The 17,767-nt window shown below is 45.3% G+C and overlaps 1 protein-coding gene across 5 annotated transcripts in view; it reads right to left on the bottom strand.

Annotated features, from left to right (window-relative positions):
• Positions 1-268: 268 nt before the first annotated feature.
• Positions 269-17,767, bottom strand: part of CNTRL (centriolin) — an 83,742-nt gene continuing 66,243 nt past the window's right edge. For all 5 annotated transcript variants that reach the window (XM_042963763.1, XM_042963762.1, XM_042963764.1 and 2 more), the window contains 15 exons: positions 16,907-17,071; positions 15,988-16,147; positions 14,744-14,859; positions 14,444-14,661; positions 11,507-11,664; positions 10,404-10,477; positions 8,837-9,025; positions 8,204-8,429; positions 6,524-6,729; positions 5,381-5,521; positions 4,532-4,804; positions 4,299-4,361; positions 2,402-2,608; positions 1,096-1,180; positions 269-854 (listed from right to left, as the gene is read on the bottom strand). In XM_042963763.1, coding sequence (XP_042819697.1) covers positions 1,124-1,180; positions 2,402-2,608; positions 4,299-4,361; positions 4,532-4,804; positions 5,381-5,521; positions 6,524-6,729; positions 8,204-8,429; positions 8,837-9,025; positions 10,404-10,477; positions 11,507-11,664; positions 14,444-14,661; positions 14,744-14,859; positions 15,988-16,147; positions 16,907-17,071 — 2,253 coding nt within the window. In that variant the 3' untranslated portion in view covers positions 269-854; positions 1,096-1,123. The remainder of the gene's footprint in view (positions 855-1,095; positions 1,181-2,401; positions 2,609-4,298; positions 4,362-4,531; positions 4,805-5,380; positions 5,522-6,523; positions 6,730-8,203; positions 8,430-8,836; positions 9,026-10,403; positions 10,478-11,506; positions 11,665-14,443; positions 14,662-14,743; positions 14,860-15,987; positions 16,148-16,906; positions 17,072-17,767) is intronic.

Here is a 17,767-nt window from a genome sequence, read left to right as displayed (position 1 = left end):
AGTATTTTAAAACCTCATCTATAACCTGTAGTTTCGTACTTCACCTCACCGTGAGGGTGATTCTGTTGCCACGTGGTTTTTTGTGACAGTAGTTGCTATTCTTGTTCTGAAATGATGTATTTGTAGATCATGGAGTCGAGCCATTAATTATAGTCGTTCAAAACCTTCAAAGTCTGAACACAATTTGAATTTACCACTGGGTCAGATTCTACTAATTTTCCACCAAAGAATATTTTTGGTTGAGAAAAAGCACCCGAAGTGTAGTTTTATAATAGATTTCCATATGGTGTATGTTCATTGACAGATACAACATACTTCAGGCAAAAGATGGAAAACCATTTGGAAGATGGCCGTTTTCTTGGGAGTTAAGGTACAAATTTGATGGCTTTACTGTAGATCTACGAAATGTAAAGTCAGACGACAGACTATTTTATCTTTTATTTTCATATGAAAATAGATTTTAAGCAAAATCCAAAAATAAAATTTGACACTATAAATGAAGGGCTTGAGTACATTTTTTTTTTTCTCTACGTAGCTATAATTTCACCAGTTTATAGCTTCCAATTTGCAATTACAATCAGCAGTAGTTTTATGGCAACACATTCAAAGATAAAAAAAACAAAACCCTCAGCCATCTAGGACCCTGGTTTAAGTTGTACACAACGATTCCCATATGTACATGTATTTACAAAAACCCTGGCATTTAACGATACAGGTGGGGTAAGCTACAGTGGAGGTGCAGCATCTGAGTTCACTGGATCTTGATAAAAACCAAGCGGCACTCCAGTTACGAAGTGAGGTAGAGAAGGTATTTCCTCAGATGGGTTTCCGCATCTGGCTGAACAGTTCTCTTCCTGCAGTTAAGACAAAAGGGAGGAATTCTTGCAACAGTAACCAAAGTATTAACAGAACCAAGTGACAGCGCCATGGCTAACAGGTAAAAGACCTACTTGAGTACCTCTTTGGAAAAATGTTTTGAGATGAACCACTGTGTAAAATTACCCAAGGGTAAAGGGAAAAGCTTAAGACTGTGTAAGACAGAACTGAAGGTCCTCCAACTGGAAGTGGTAGTTAAAAGAACTCTGTAATACGTACCCCCATGAGCCGGGAGCTGGGAATGGCATCAGTGTCGGTAACTGTCCAGAAATTGTGACGGACCCTGTAGAACCTGGAAGGAGCTCTGCAAAGGGAGATGAAAACACTGGGCTCAGAAGCCAGCCCCTAACTCCACCTCCGTTCAGGCTTTCATCCCACACACCTGGATTGCGACCCCAGACTCCAAGATAATTCTGACAGTCTTCCCCCCCCCCGCCCCCCTCCTCTAACACTTGTTACTCTCCTGAATTTGAATTCAGAGCACCTCAACCCCTGGGGCCACCACTGTGAGCTGACAATTGAACTCCGCACCTAAACCCCGATGCACTCAACCTCTGCCGCAGGCTGTCTTCCCTCTAAAGCCACCTTCTTTCCAACACCCGGTGCCTCCGACACTCTCTTAAGGCTGCCCGAGGCCCATGATGGTTCTGGTTCTGGCCTGTACCCGACTTGGTCCCACCACGGGTGTTAAGGGAATCCCGTTCAAATCTTGCTTTGCTGCTGCAGAGCTATGTGCCTATGAAAGAGGCAACTGCTTCTGAATGTTGAGGCACAGCCATGCTATATACTGCTCTGCAGTGGTGACAGATGAGCCCTGAAGTCCTGGTTTCGTCTTTTGCCAGGACATTTTTCATTGTGCACAACTCCTTTATCTACAGATAGGAGGTATCTCCTAGGAGGCAAAGGCTACATGAGATAATATATGTAAAGGGCTTCGTACATGCACACAGTAGGTGCTCAAAAGTGGGAGCCGTTCCCTATCTCTGGGTCACTATTTACTAATTCCATGAGCATGTTTCATGGTCCTCAACTATGAATAACCTCGTCTATGTCTCACACAGAATGCCTTCGTGAACTTTGGGGGTTCTAAAGACCCTGCGCTAAGAGGCCTGAGTTCAGACTTTTGCTGAGGAGGCGGAGTAGGCACACGCCAATCATTCTTCCCCACGAGAGAGGGAGACAGACCAGCTAAACCAGGACCCGGACTGGCCTCACAGCCCGAATGCTCTACTGACGGAGCAGAGAACAAGGGAATCCACCGGGGGAGCACAGCAAAGGATTCACTACGTCCCTGATAGTCTCGAGTTCTAGGCTGTTCCCGAAGCCATCACCTTATCCTCTTTCTAGGTCTCCCACCCAACCGATTCTAGTTTTCTCAGGGACCATTTAAAACAAGCAAGTCTTCTATAAGACAAGTTTTCCAGAGACTTGAAGGTGGCATTTATGTTCTGAGTCTCCTCTGTGTAGACTGTGGCCCCCAAAGCGTTCAGAGACTTCCCATGTGTAGAACAGAGCCTCCTCTTACCTGGCTCGGTCCAGGTTGAGAGTCCTCAGCAAGGGAAGACTCTGTCTGAGACAGACTGGGTGACGCCGTGGAGTCTCCAGAGGTGCTGGTGACCAGTTCCCCCAGAGCATCGACCTGTCTCCTCAGGCTGTGTAAAGTGCCCTCTGTCTGCCGCTTCCCCTTAATTAACACTTCCGCTTGCTTGGACATACAGTGTCGAAGCTGGGCCTGAAAGTGTCACGGTGAAATTTAGGGTTTTACACAGAAGCAACGTACCTGAACGATCAGTAGCCTCCTCATCTTAACACCGATAGGCAAATCTGACGATTCTAAAGTAGGAATGGCTGCTGGAAATGCTCTTGTCCTCAAGAAAAAAAAGAAATCCAGGAGGATGCTGGTGGGTACTCTCAGTGTGCGGAAAACTTGGATCATTCCGTGTTGTCATTAACTGGGCCTTTTTTTTTTTTTAATGTTTGTTTATTTTGAGAGAGGCGGGGGAGGGGCAGGGGGAGAGAGAGAATCTTAAGCAGGCTCTGTGCCCAGCACTCAACCCCAAGTGGGGCTCAGTCCCACGACCCTGGGATCATGACCTGAGCCACAATTAAGAGTCAGGCGCTTCACTGAGTCACCCAGGCACCCCGACCTGGGCCTCTTGCTCGGCCTGTTCTCTCCACCGTAACAACGCTTAGGATTTCTGCACCCCTGGCCTCCCCATTAAATGACTACCTCGTCTCTCTCTTTTCCGCCCAGACTTAGCAGAAGATGGGTTTATACGTGATATCTTCAGTGTCTCTCACAGTATATTCAATCCTCAGCCCCACACTATTTGCGACTTGCCCCTGTGCTGTTTCTTCAAAATGATTCTCTCCGAGGCTACGGCAGTTCTAACACAACTGTCTGTGATGACGGGAATGTTCTGTATCTGTGCTGTCCAAAAGCGTTAGCACTAGCCACAGGTGGCTATTGAGTCACTAAAAATGTGACAACTGAAGCACTCGATTTTCAACCTGATTTAATTATAATTCGTTTACATTTAAACAGCCACACGTGACTGGGGGCTATGGCACATCAAGGGCCTCCACTCCCTCAACACGGTTCACGGCTCCTCCTCAGCCATGCCGTATATGTAGCCATTCTCCAAAGACACATCCTGTCCTCTCATTCTATCCCCCTCCCACTTTCCAACTCCCACCTACACCCTTCACCCCCAAATCGTTAGGTCGACACTGACCGCTAAATCCCAGACTCTGCAGCTACCCAGGGAGAGGGCGGCCCTGGTTGGCTCACAGGCCTTCAGGCTCCGCGTGTTCTGAGCCTGACAACTTCCCGTCTGACACCCAAGCCTACTTTTCCAGTAGTGCCAGTCTTTCCCCCAACCACTGGCCTGTGAGCCCGTTCTGGTTCATCACTGCATCTCTACTTTCTGTCCCAAGTACTCGGCTTCTGTCAGTTGGAGCTGAGGCAAAGCAGCACTACACAGGCTAAGAACACTGGGCCGAACACCACAGTTCATGGTTTTCAACACCGTACTGACTGTGCGATGCCAACTTCTCTGAGCCTCGACCATGCGATCTAGAAAACTGCTGGTGCCGTAACAGAGGGAACGACAGCAGTGCATGCAGGTGAGCAATTTCCCCTACTCTCCTCAACACACCAAGGGTCTCCTACCATAGTGTTTCAAAGGGGGACTTTGCAGGGCGCATGGGTGGTTCAGTCAGCGAAGCGTCCGACTCTTGATTTCAGCTCAGGTCATGATTCCGGGGTCGTGGGTTTGAGCCCTGCATGGGGCTCTGTGCTGAGCGTGGAGCCTGCTTACTATTCTCTCCCTTTGGCCCTCTGCCCCTCCCCCACTTGCACACGTGCACGCTCTCTCTAAAATAAAAAAATGAAAGAGAAATAAAAAATAATAAAGGGCAACCTTGAGTCGATCTTCACGGTGACGCAGTTTCTCTCGGAGTGCCTCTCCACGCCAGTGTTCATCCTTTTTCAGAGACAGGGGGAAACATCAGAGTCCCAGACACCACTAGCCTTTCTCGCCTCCCACCCTCCCCCAGCCCCATTCTGGTTTTCAGCTTATGGGGGGTTGGGGGAGGAGGTGGGAATAAAATCATCCTTCTTCAGAGTCCAGAGATCAGTGGGATAAACCCTTACCATTATGTGAATCTGGGAAAAATTCAGTTTTTCTTCAAAAGGTGATGGTCTCTCACTCACGGTGAATGGGAAGTTTTCTTTCAAGCTTTCCAACCCTCCCTCTAGGTTTTCATTCCTTTCCCAAATAGCCTCCAGATCTGCTGGTAGTTCTGGAAGAAACTGGTTGAGATTCTTCAGGCTGGTTCTGATTTCATCCTTCACCTCACATTTAAGTGATCTCATCGCCTCACTGATTTCCATTTGTCTTCTCTCCAAATCTTTTTGGTTTGTCATCTAAAGAGTGAGAGTCAAATACCATTGGGTAAGGTCTGGGACTTACACGGAACTGAACTATTTAATGCATCAAATATGTCTGGAACTTTCCATCTGCAGAATTAAGCTCTCCCACTCTCGGCGTAAACGGCTCTCAGCCTGGTTACATTACACGATGGCAGAGCTTTCTCCTGGGGTCATTCCTTCTTGCCTGGGGATCTGGGTCCCATAGACTTGTTTCTGGCAGAAAATCTAACATTTCAACACAGTTCGTTGGGACGTGATAAAATTTCATGCTGAAGAACTGCCACTTTCCTTTCAAAAACTAACAGAAGAAGCCTGCCGCACTTAAGGGGATTTTAGAAGTACATTTTAAACGAATGCTTTTTTCTTGTAGAGGTGATTTCTCAATTTTAAGACTAGAAAAAAAAGATTTGATTTAAAGGACATTCTCAGAATCGGCTTTTTACAACTCGCACAAAGAAATGCTCCTATTCAGAGAGCTATTTAAGAAAAAAACCCTGAGCCCCGCGGGGAGTGGGCAAGCCCAGCGAGCGTCGTCTGCCCGGCCGGCCCGTGGGGTCCCCGGGCGCGCACCTGTTTCCTGAGATCCACGTACTCGCGCTGCATCTGGCCGAGCTCCTTCATCAGGCGCCTGGCCCGCTCGTGGTTGTCCTGGGCCACCTGTTCGATTGTTGCCATTTCCTTCTGCATGCAGCTGTTCTCCTGCTTTTGCTCCTGGCACGGGAGGAGGAAAATGACCCCGGGGTCCGGCACGTGGACGCGTGCGTGCATCACGGCCTTACACGCCCACTAGTTCTGACACTTCCCATCTGGGCTCCAGCTGTCAAGTGGGGATAATGCCACCTGCCTTCTTCAGCAGCTGTGGCAGAGCTGGGAGTCCATACGCGGGCCGAGCCTGTTAGCCCACGGTCGGAATTCTGCGTCTGCAACGTTACCCGTGACAACACGTTACTTTCCGTTTCTCCCCCTCCGTTAACTGTCTGTGACGAGCACGGTACTACCTCATCACAGAGCCATCTGGAGGATGAAAATTTAGATGCCCAGATCTTTGCAATCACGTCGCCGAATCGCTAGTTGTCAGTGTATACAGCACCCTCTGGGGAGCAACACACCCGTTCACACAACAGGATGACATCGATTTCCTTCAGGCGGTGTCAGAAAAGTCCATTCCCGTTGACAGTCTCTACTCCTGCCTATCTGCCTCCACCCACCGTGAGCTGTTTTGGACCTCCCCAAATTTTTATCCTAAATGTATTTTAGGGATAAAAGCCCGGGAGACTGAACTCCTTGGTTTCAGGACGATGATGAATTAAAGCGAAGGCTGACTGAAAAGGGCAGGATGAGATCCGTGAGTGCTGACTGCAGCGGGGCAAAGATGTCTCCAGAAGGCTTCCTCCCCCAGAACCCTCTCCAGCCCCTGCGGGTGGAGGCGCAGGCAGGGGCTCCCTTGCGGAGAACGCTCTCTGCTTTGTGGTGACACTGTCTGGTCACGTGACCATCTTTCCAGCCGGCCGGGCTCCTCTAGGGCTGGCGGCTCAGACTCAGGCAAAACACCATCAGCTTCAAGCTCAAATCAGGCACAGACACACCAGAAACAACAGTCGGGTTAGGGACCGGGTTGACAGGTCACTGATTTTGTCTACACCGAAGCAGTTTTTAGTCGAAGGATTTAAGGGCGCGAATTCCGCGACAGCTACCAGGGCCGCGGGGACTCACCAGAAGGTTCTTCTCCAGCTGGCTCCGCTGGACCCGAAGTGCTTCCTTCAGGCTGGCGACCTGCTTCTCGGCTTTCTTCCTTTCTGTCAAGAACTGGTTCCGCAAGAGGCTGAAGTCTGCCCTCATAGAGTCCGCCTCTTTCTGGAGAGTCAGTAGCTCACTTGACCTTTCCGTTAGTTGCTGCTCCCGTTCCGAAAGCTGTCGTTCTGAAACGAGCATTTTGAGTAGTTTAGCCAGAGGCCCCGGGCTGGCCGTGGGCGGGTTGCGTAACGCCATGTCACCCGCTCAGGCATCACGGAGTCTTCCAACTCCCCCCTGACCCACATCAGAGCCCAGATGAAGGTGCCTCCTGACATCACTGGGTCCTGGAGGGCCGGATCCCAAAGTGACAGACAGCTACTGTCTTCCCTTTGGGTGTCTGAGAGCAGTGAGAATACAGCAATCCTGAGGTGCAGGAGGCCTGGAACAGACGGCCGAAATGCTTCTTATAAACCTGCACGGAGGTGCACCAGTGCTTCTCCTTCACGGGAGGCAGCGCGGTGCAAAGAACATGGGATCTGGAGCAGCACGAGCCTTACCCGATACAGGAGGCGCCCACTTCCTGGCGTTCAACGGGAATTGTGTATGCGAACGCGAAGTACCTAGTGAGTACTCCATAAATAATGTTTATGAAAAACACTGACGCTCAAAATAGATTTTTCTGGGGCACCTGGGTGGTTCAACCAGTTAAGCAGCCGACTTCGGCTCAGGTCGTGATCTCACAGTCCGTGGGTTCGAGCCCCGCATCGGGCTCTGTGCTGACAAGCTCAGAGCCTGGAGCCTGCTTCAGATTCTGCGTCTCCCTCTCTCTCTCTCCCACTCTCCCTCTCTCTCAAAAATAAACATTAAAAAATTTTTTTTTAAATAAATAAAATAGGCTTTTCTAATCACACTCTTTGGAGTAACACCCCGTCCAGGTTTTACTTTTCACACGTCTGGTGTGGTCAGGTGCAGCACATCTGGGAAGTTTCGTTGTCACGATGAAATGGCTGGGTCTGCGTGTATCAAGAGTTGCTGGGGAAAAAGGACTAATAACCCTTTCACTGAGTTCACTCGGGGAGAGCAAAGTTTTCTGAACATTACTAAACCCTGAAGCCTAAGAACAGAATCATTCATTGATGTGGGAACGATGATTCACCCTGGACTTCCATCTTGACCGAGATATGGCTCAGGAGAGCGCCGACAGCCCCCAAAACGAACACCTGTATTTTGGTACCATTCACTATGTCAAACTGAGACAGAAGTGGAACTGTTAATACTGTTTTCTGATCGGTTGAGATGAAATGGAACACTGTTCCCAAAGCTCAAAACAATGTACTGCTTCACAGAAGGCCTTTAGATCAAGTGCCTTCTGGCACCTCTCTGCCTGAACGTCGCTCTTCCTGGGGGCAGCATTCCGGAAGAAGGCAACGTGGTCAAGTAGAAAGACCTGACAGCCTCAGGGTCAAATCCCGTCTCCACAGAGACAAGTGCCCCGTGTCCTCTCTCACAGGGCCGGCAGGACCCAGGGGCGGGGGGTGGGGGGGGCGCGGGGGGCGGCATCTCCTTCCTGCCGTGCTCCTCCCGATGCCCTGCCGGGCCGGGGCCAGGCTCGGGTCTCCCTGACACACTTGCCAGACCGCCACGTTGGGGAATACGTACTGGTCTGGGAGAGCGCTTTCTCCAGGGTCTCACTCCACCTCTCCTCTTCCTGCAAAGCCCTGACACGCTCCTCCGCCACCAACACCTTTGTGAGCACCTGGTCCAGCTTGCTCTTCTGCTTCGTTAATTCCTTTTCCAGCTCTTGCTGCTGCTCCTTCAGAGTCGCCTTACTGGCTTCTAACTTCTTTTCTTCACATTCTGTCTCTTTCTGGAGTCTCTGAAACATCTTAACAGAGGATAACCTTAGTCATAAAATAACAAACACAGGTGTCCCAGGTGAGGGAAACTTCACGGGCGCTAGATATTTTCAAGTCCAAGAGAAAGCAGAAAACATCCCACAGTGACAGACAGCGGGGGCTGGAAAACTATTTGGCTGGCACGTGAGGCGGGGATTCACGCAGCAAATGGCATGTGGCCATCAAGATTCTTTCCGGGAGCGATGTTCTGCGGTCTTAATGGTCCACAAATATTAATGCCAAGAGAGTCAAAGTGCTGGTGTGAAACCCTCCCCGGTTACACAGGGCAGTGAAGGGAAGTTAGTCCTACGGGGGACCCCTCATAGCTTCCGCCTGGGGAGAAAACGCCCGAGTGACAAAGCGTGTCCTTTTCTGTCACGCCATAGATGTGCAGTACCGTTTCTTGTTGGGCTAGCTTCGCCTTGGTTTCTTCAATCTCCGTCTGAAGCACCTGAAGCTGTTGTTGCTTTGTCTCCCCTTCTTTCTGGCAGTCTTCAAGCTTCTTCCTCCATTCCTCGACGTCCTTCTGGAGCCTGGTCTGCTCGCTGAGCAGCACGTCCTTCTGCTCGGCGATGTCAAGCAGGTCCTTCGTGTGACAGAACAAACGGAAGCTACTAACAAAGCCATCCATCCGTTCCAGGGCTGGCCAGTGCCCCTCCTGGCACCAGTCAAGTCTGACGACGTGAGAAGCATCTCAGAAGTCCCACGTCCTCTATTACCTCAACAAACTTATTTAAGGCCCCCGAAGTGCAACTTAATCATCAGGTTTCCTCTGTTTAGTGTCTCAAGAGTAGGACGACAGAAGACGCTGAAACCTAAGAGACCCAGTTCTTCTGAACTTTAGTTGCTTAGTCACTGAGGTGGGAATAAACAACACCCACCTCACAAGATTGCTAAGAAGATTAAGGAGAGCTGTGAATAAGGCTTAATTCCTATTGAAAATGAACCTAAAGTCATGGTTTTGTTACTATTTGAAATATTTATGTGGGTTGAAAAACTCAAGAAAACAGTAACTTCTTCTTTCTGCAAGGAATCCAAATTAAACATTTCTTTTAAAAATGTTTATTTGAGGGGGAAAGAGAAAGAGAAAGAAAGAGCATGAGTGCAGGAGGGGCAGAGAGAAAAGGAAGGAGAGAGAATCCCAAGCAGGCCCTGTGCTGTGAGCACAGAGCCTGACATGGGGCTCGATCTCACCAACTGTGAGAGCATGACCTGAGCCGAGATCAAGAGCTGGACGCACAACCGACGGAGCCATCCGGGCGCCCCTCAAATTGAAAAAAAGTTCCATTTCTAACAACACAGAAAATACTCATGAGAGCCTGTGTAAGAATTTTTTAAAGATGGGATACTTTGATTTGAAGTTTTCTACATCTTAGAAACACAGAATCCTTAAGGTAGATGGAGGGATTTAGACGTCTAATCAAACTCCTAATCTACACAGTGAAAACCGAAGCCCAGAACTTGCCTGAGGTTCTCTGAAACTTAAATTACACACTGTTCTCACAGGACGACACTCAGTTACCTTTAAGAAGACTGTCAGAAGTACAAGGGTCAAGAACAGCTCTCAACGAACATCTGATAAGACGGATGCCCAGATCCCCTGCAGGTGGCAGTTACCGTGCAGCTCAATGAATGACCGCGTCTAAGCCCAGCCTTTGGGGGCCTTGTCTGTGCCATGGATAAGAGATGGTCCATCTGGTGCCTAAAGCCCCCCAGAGGGGCTGCTGAAGGGTGGGCTCTGCTCTAGCTTCCCACCTTACTTATGACCTTTGAGTGAAACTTAAATGAGAAAATCACTGCTCTGCACCAAAAGGTGTGTGTATGTACGTCTTTGTTATATGAAGACCCGCTGGGACCTGCTGGCGTGACAAGGAACCAACCTACTTGATTTGTTTGTTATTTGAACCAGTGGTCTGCATGCCTTCAGGACAGTACTGGAAGATCGCATTTGTTACGGAGCTTACCCGTTTTGCTAGGTTCAGATGGTCTTGGACATCAGCTAGTTCTTTCTGTAGTGAGTTTACTGCTTCTTGTTTTTCTATAGAAATAATATTTACATAAAACGAATACATTCGTATGCATTTTCCAAATCCCCATCGGCCCCCCAAAGAAAGTGGAGGTGAACATAAACTTAGCTGTTACACGTATGGCTTATACCATGTCATCTTACTAAAAGGTCAGAGGAAAGAGTGACATGTGCAGCACATACACCTGGGCATGGCGCTCAGGTTTGTAAAGACTTACATGTTCGAAACCTCACAATAAAAACAGTTTCTAGACAATGCCTAGCGTTGATGACGTGCATGGCTCAGAAATGAGTACCTTCTACAATGCGGACAGAAATGTAAATTTGATACACCCTTAAAGGGAGACAATTTTGGGAACAGGTTTTATATCTATACTGGCTTTGTCACTTACTAGCTGTAAGCCACTTCTCACTTGAGTTAAGCCACAAGGAAACTAAGCTTTCCTCACCTATAAATGGGTGAAATAGTTTCTGTCTCACAAAAATGTTACCAGGATTAAATGAAAAAAATGCATATCAAATAACTGCATCACGTCTAAGACAGAGTAAGTGCTTAACAAGCATGTTGTTAGCTAGGATTACTTAGTAACTTCTCCTAATCGTGAATATTTACAAAGATTTGGTAATAAAGGCGTTATCTGCATTTTTTTTTTAATCACACACCCACAGCCCAACGAAAAAATCTGGAAAGATATTCACCAACCTGTCAACAGGAATTCCCTCTGAGGGTGTTTATTTCATTTTTTGACCTATGTTTTTAAATTGTTCTTTAAGGAACATCAACTAATTTTTTAAGCGGCTCTATTGAGACAGAATCCACACACCATGCCCTTCACCTGTTTATGCAATTCAGTGGCTTCAAGTATATTCACGGAGTCGTGCAAACACCACCACCATCTATTTTAGAACATTTTTGTCACTTCTAAAATAAACCCCATGCCCATTAGCAAGGAGTTATTTCTAGAATAAGAAAAGCAGACAATGAAAAGCAGCAGCCAGAGCAGGAAAGAGCCTCGTCTCTCCCACCATGCGGCCGCCTACCTCGGAGCTGCTGCTGCGTGGCTGCCATGTCTTTGTGCAGTGAGAGCTTCTCTCTGTGCAGTCGGTCCAGCCCCTGCTGCAGGTTTCTGACATCCGATTCCAGCTTCTCTAAGTTTGCCTGCTCCATTTTGCTATTCTCTTCTGCAGCTGCCAAAACCCTACCGTCCAAGCAGAGTAAGTCAGACTATGAAACGTAAAATAAAATGTTCAAGTACGCACAAGACACAACCGAGGAAGAGTGTTCTGCCCTCACGGGGTAGTTACAGACTACGAATGAGCATAAATCTTCACAAAACCGAAGGCTCTTCAACTCCTTTTCAAAAGACGTCTTGTTTTCCGCTTTCCAAACAGGAGATTTTTGGAAAAGGGACTCCCTAAACTGAAGCTTTATAAACACCAGGGATAAAAACATGGACAGCACTCAGAATTCCAAAAGTCTGGCGATTAAAACAGATCGCTAGCTTCTCATCAGTGAGAAAGCAGGAAACACGATTGTGCATGTAATAGGATTTGTCCAAAAGACAGACGGGCACGAGCATAACTTCTTTTACGTAAATGGAGTCCTACAGTAGGGGCTCGCTTTTGTCTTTTGTCTGGCTTCTCCCCCTGAGCGTAGTCACTTTGAGTCATTCACGTTGTTGTGTGTAAGGAACACCGCATTCCCTTTCCATTGCTACATGGTATTCCAAGGGATGGGTGTACTGGAATCGGTCTATGCATTCACCAGCTGATGGGACTTTTAGGTTGTTTCCATGTTTGGGCTGTTGCAAATAAAGCTGCCATGAACATCAATGCCTGTCATTCTTTGTATAAACGTACACTTTCACTTCTGAAGAACAATCTAGGAGTGGAATGGCTAGCTCTTCCGGTAGGTGTTAGTTTCCAAAATAACTGCCAAACCATGCTCCGAAGTGCCCTAACAATTTACATTGCCAGCAACTGTGTATGAAAATACATACGCGAACATTTGGTATGGTCAGTGTTTAATTTTAGCCCTTCTAATAGGTGTGTAATGATATCTCATTGTGGTTTTAATTTGCATTTTCTGCGGGGCCTGCGTGGTGCAGTTGGTTAAACGTCTTTTAATTTTTCTTTTTTTGTTTATGTATTTATTTTGAGACAGAGAGAGAGGGAGAGCACACTCAGGGAAGGGACAGAGAGAGAGAGAGAGAGAGAGAGCACGCACAAATCCCAAGCAGGCTCTGCACTCACAGCCCAGAGCCGATGCGGGGTTCAAACTCACGAGTTTTATGAACTCATAAATTCAGGAGTTGGACGTTGCACCGACTGAATCACCCAGGCACCCCCGACTCTTGATCTCAGCTCAGGTCATGATGTCACAGTTTATGAGTTTGAGATCCACATCAGGCTCTGCACTGATGGTGCGGAGCCTGCTTGGGATTCTGTCTCTCCTTCTCTCTGCCCCTCCCCCGCTTGTGCACAAGCTTGCTCGCTCTCTCTCTCAAAATAAATAAAACTTTAAGAATTTGGACTTTCCTAATGGTTAATGATGTTGAGCATCTTTTTATGTGTTTATTTGCCACCCATTCATCTTAAGTAAAATGTCTTTTCAAGTCTTTTGCCCCTTTAAAACAACTGGGTTGTTCGTTTTCTAATTACAGCTCTTTAAGATATACGTTCTGGGTACAAGTACTTTTTTTTTTTTTTTTTTAAGAGGAAAGGGTTTTTTTTTAAGTTTTGTTTTGTTTTGTTTTGTTTTTTTGAAACAGAACAAGTGTGCGCAAGCAGGTGCGGAGAGAGAGGGAGAGAGAGAGAGAATTCTAAGCAGGCTCTGCACTGCCAGGGTGAAGTGAGATGCGGGGTTGGAACTCACGAACCCTGAGATCATGACCTGAGCTGAAATCAAGAGTCGGACGCTTACTGGCCTGAGCCCCGAAGGCGGCCCTGAGTACAACTCCTTTATCGAATACATGTTGCAAAGGTTCTTCTCCCAGGCTGGGACAGGTCTTTTCATTGTCTTAACAGTGTCTTTTGAGGAGAAGTTTCAAATTCTGATGAAGCCCAATTTTACCAATTTATTCTTTTATGGATCATGCTTTTGGTGTCACATCTAGGAAATCCTGCCTAACCCGAGGTCACCAAGGTGTTTTCCCTGTGTTCTCCTACAAGTTTTATATTTAGGTTTTCACATTGATATTTATGGTCCTTTTGGGGATAATTTCTATTTATAGCATGGGTGTGGACGGAAGTTCATTTTTGGGGTTCTGGATATACAATTGGTTCAGCAACAGTTTTTGAAAAGTCTGCCTTTTCTCTACTGAAGATGATGCCTTTGCATCTTAGTCAAAATTAGTTGTCCACACATTCGTGCGTTTACTTCTGGACTTTCTGTTCTGTTCCACGGACTGCTTTGTCTATCTTTCTACCAGTACGACAGCATTTCGGTCACCACAGCTGTATGTGGGGTCTTGAAATAGGGCAGTGTTAAGCTCTGAACATTTGTTCTTTTTCAAAGTTGTTTTGGTGTCATATCTAAAAAGTTTTAGATTCTATTCTACATCCAATCTTTGCATTTCCACACGAATTTCAGAAGCAGACTCTCAATTTCTATTTTAAAAGCATGTTGCAATTTTGATTATTTTGAATCTAAAGATCAATTTGAGGAGAATGGAATCTTAACTATACTGTCTTTCTACCCACAAACAGGTATCTCTCTCCATTTATTTATATCTTCCAGCATCCATTATTTTCCTTAAACACACACACAACAGGTTATTTAAAAAAGTGCTTTGGGGGGAAAAAAGCCTAAAAGGAAATTCCCCCAGAAATGGTATTGATGAATTGTATTGTGACACTGAGTTCGTGGGGTATTTTTTTTTTCCTTTTCTCTATTTTCCACTCTTTTTAAAATAGTGTGTTTATTATGCTTCAGCCTTCAAGAAGAGACCTTGCAAGCTTACTGGTTTTTGCTCTTACCGTTTGCTCTGTGCCAACTTCTTTTCCCAGCTGTCACATTTTTCTTCGAGACCTTCCTTTTCTTTGCTCAAAGACTCAACACACGACTGTAGCACTCGGGTCTCGGCAGTTATCCGCTCTATTTCCCGTCTGTCCCTCTCGAGGACCTGCTTCTGCCACTCAATTTCCCCTTTCTGTTGCAGGGCTGTCTGCTGCAGATTCTCTAACTCCAGTCTCTCCTAAGTCAGATAAAAGGGGACTCACATGTGCCCACCGAGGAAGACTGCAGTCGGCTAGGGGTAAAACGGCTTTGCTTATTACCTCCAGCACTTCAACCTGAGTCTTCTCTAACTCGGACAACTTTTGCTCATGTTGTAGCTTCAAACCTTGCAGCTCCTTGCTTTCAAGTTGCAGCATGTCCAGAATATTCTTTAGTTCTAAGAGGAACAGAACATGGCCCATGCTGTTAAATGAAGTTCACAGCACTTACAAACTGAAACAGAAAATAGTGCTATGGATACAAGAAACAATAGGTCATCAAAACATATCTGTTGTGTGAATTACTGGAGCTAACTGTATTTTAACTTAAAACAATTCTTTAAAGTCTTGTTAAACATTAATTTGTTAAATTTTGTTTAAAAATTTTAACCCCAAAACATAACAAAGATCTAGTTCTACGAGCAAGTGCTCCATCTAAATGAATTTAAAAAAAAAAAATAGGAAAAACTTCAAAATATGTAAGTTGAGATTCAGATAATAATTTTTTATATTTTAAAATATAGATTTTTAAGTATTAACTTTTTTCTGATTAAAAAAAATATTTGGTCACCATAGAAAATTTCAAGAAAAGAGTAAAAAGAAAAAAAAAAAAGAAAACCCATCATTATCCCACTATCCAAACATGATCACTACGACGACAGCATCCTGACGCATTTCCTTCCAGGAGCGTGCACACACGCACGCACACGTACCACACAGATTTTCAAAATAACTTGGGACTCCACTCTATATTCAGTTTTTATCTATTTTTTCAGTCTTCCCATCGGCATTTTTGCATGCCCTTCAATGTTTGAAACATAGCTCTTAAATTGGTCATGGTTCCAAATTTTGTCATTATAAATTTTGCTGTAAGTAGTCAACTCAGCCAGCTTAATTTGTGAAGCAAGGAAATACTTACTCACTACATAAATAAATAAATAAATCCAATATTGCTGCAACGTGCATGAATGCTTGCCCTCTCTCAGAAACTAGAACTGAGCTAAATGGTTTAACAGGTATGAATGTTCAGTCCTGAAACACTGGGGGGTTGGTCCAATTTATTTTTCTATCAACAGCCTATAAGTGCTCTTCCTTCTCCACGCTCTGGTCAGCAATGATCAGGACTATTTAGCTTTTAAATAGACTTTATCAATTTGAATGACAAAAAATATTGTATTCCTTTTATCATACTGCTTTCCTTCATATCTTTAAAAGAAGTTTATTTCACTATTCATATTTTTCCTGTGATCTGGAAAAAACACTTTTCCAAACTCTGACTTTATATGATTGTTTTCCTTTAAACTTACCAGTTTTATGTTTAGACATCTGCCCTAAAACTACCTGAAGATTTTCTTCCTCTTTTTCAATTTCCTGCTTTATGAGTGCAAGTTGAGTTTTTTTTTCACTAATCTGGACATTGAGTTCTCCTTTCTGAAAACTCAGTTCTTCCAGAAGAGATTTTACTTCCTGTGCCAAAAAAAAAAAAAAAAAAGTCAACTCCCCTCCACAAAATTATGAATGGAAATTATACTGAGAACAGTTTTGTTATTAACTATCTCATTTCACAAAAACTCCAATTTGGAAACAAGTTCAATTTTGCCTTTTATGTCAAGAACAGCACTGTATTTTATTTCCCACTAACATATTTCTGTATAACGGAAGTAAGGAAGTCACATATCGTCTTCATTTAAAATGCATAAACAGTACTTACTATGTGCAAGGCAATGTGTTATAGAAAGAAAAGGCTGACTCTGATACATCTCCTGCCCTCAAGAGGCTGAGCACCTTGGGGGAAATCAGCAAGGAGCATAAACATGGTCATGAAAGGCTCTGATGCCCTAGGAAACCTGCAGAGTGCCTCCAAACTCAGAAGAGAGAAATTCCTTCCAAGGTAAAGGAGAAGTCAGGAAAGTCAACTTAGTGGCATGAAGCTGAACCAGGAAAAATGGCTAGGATCTGGACATTCCCAAAAAGGAAATTCCTGGAGAAGAAATGGTATGAGAAAGGCACAGAGGCTGAGAACCTTGGGTATGTCCAGAAAATACTACGGGAGAGCTACCCACGCAGCCACAGCCTGGATACAGAACAGTACATCAAACTGATGTTACAGAGGGTTCACGATTCAGGAATTTAGAACTGCATTTGGAGAGAAAACTAATTAAAATATGTTAAGATAAACCTAGAACATCACCCTTGGATTCTTAAGAAAACTAGTAAAGAACACACCCTAATATGATTGCACTTCTCAGTTACTTCGGTTTCTCCCAGTCTCAGCGCCTCCTGGAGGTCAGCTTTGGCCTGGACCATGCTTCCCTGGAGTAGACGCAGCTCTTCCTTTTTATGCCCTAACTCCCTGTCCAAGACGGCCAGTTCTTGCTGCTGATCGGATACCTGCGTTCAAGAAAAGGGAAGAATGCAAAGCTTGACAACCTTCGTGCTTGCTGTGATGGAGAATATTCAGTCCAGCTAACGGTAGTGGGGAAATCAGGGGCTAGCCTAATTGTAATTATCCCAGCTGCAAGAGTCAGGAGGGCCAGGCTGGGGGTACAGGCATCAAATGCCTAATAAAGATCTTGAGTTCACATACATAAAAGCATATCCATCAAATCATAGCAAAAACAACAAGATGATAATAAGGGATATATATCCCTCAGGTTATGGTTTTCAAAATACTTGTGTGTCTATATACCTTATTCCATTACCTTGGCAATGGAAGTCAGGCAGGGATTTTTTAAATTTATTCATTTTGTAAATTTAAAAATGTCAACTTTAAGAATAGTACATATTTTATATAAAAAACAGAAAATGCAGATGTGCAAAAGGAAGAAAATAGAAAATATTTATCTCCCCTTATCAGATGACTGCTTTTGTACTTTGATACAGACCAAAAATATAAGCACGAGTGTTCATAAACACATTTAGCATAAATGATCTTCGGGTGCATCCTGTTTGGGTTTTTTTTATTAAAAAACTTTTTTTTTTTTTTTTTTTTTTTTTTTAGTGTTTATTTAGATTTATGAGAGAGATACAGAGCGTGAGCAGGGGAGGGGCAGAGAGAGAGGAAGACACAGAACCCGAAGCAGGCTC

The sequence above is a fragment of the Panthera tigris genome, chromosome D4 (genome assembly GCF_018350195.1).
Source record: "Panthera tigris isolate Pti1 chromosome D4, P.tigris_Pti1_mat1.1, whole genome shotgun sequence".
NCBI classification, from domain to species: domain Eukaryota; kingdom Metazoa; phylum Chordata; class Mammalia; order Carnivora; family Felidae; genus Panthera; species Panthera tigris.
The sequence above is the reverse complement of the archived record's forward strand: the minus strand, read 5'-3'. Positions and strand labels throughout refer to the sequence as shown.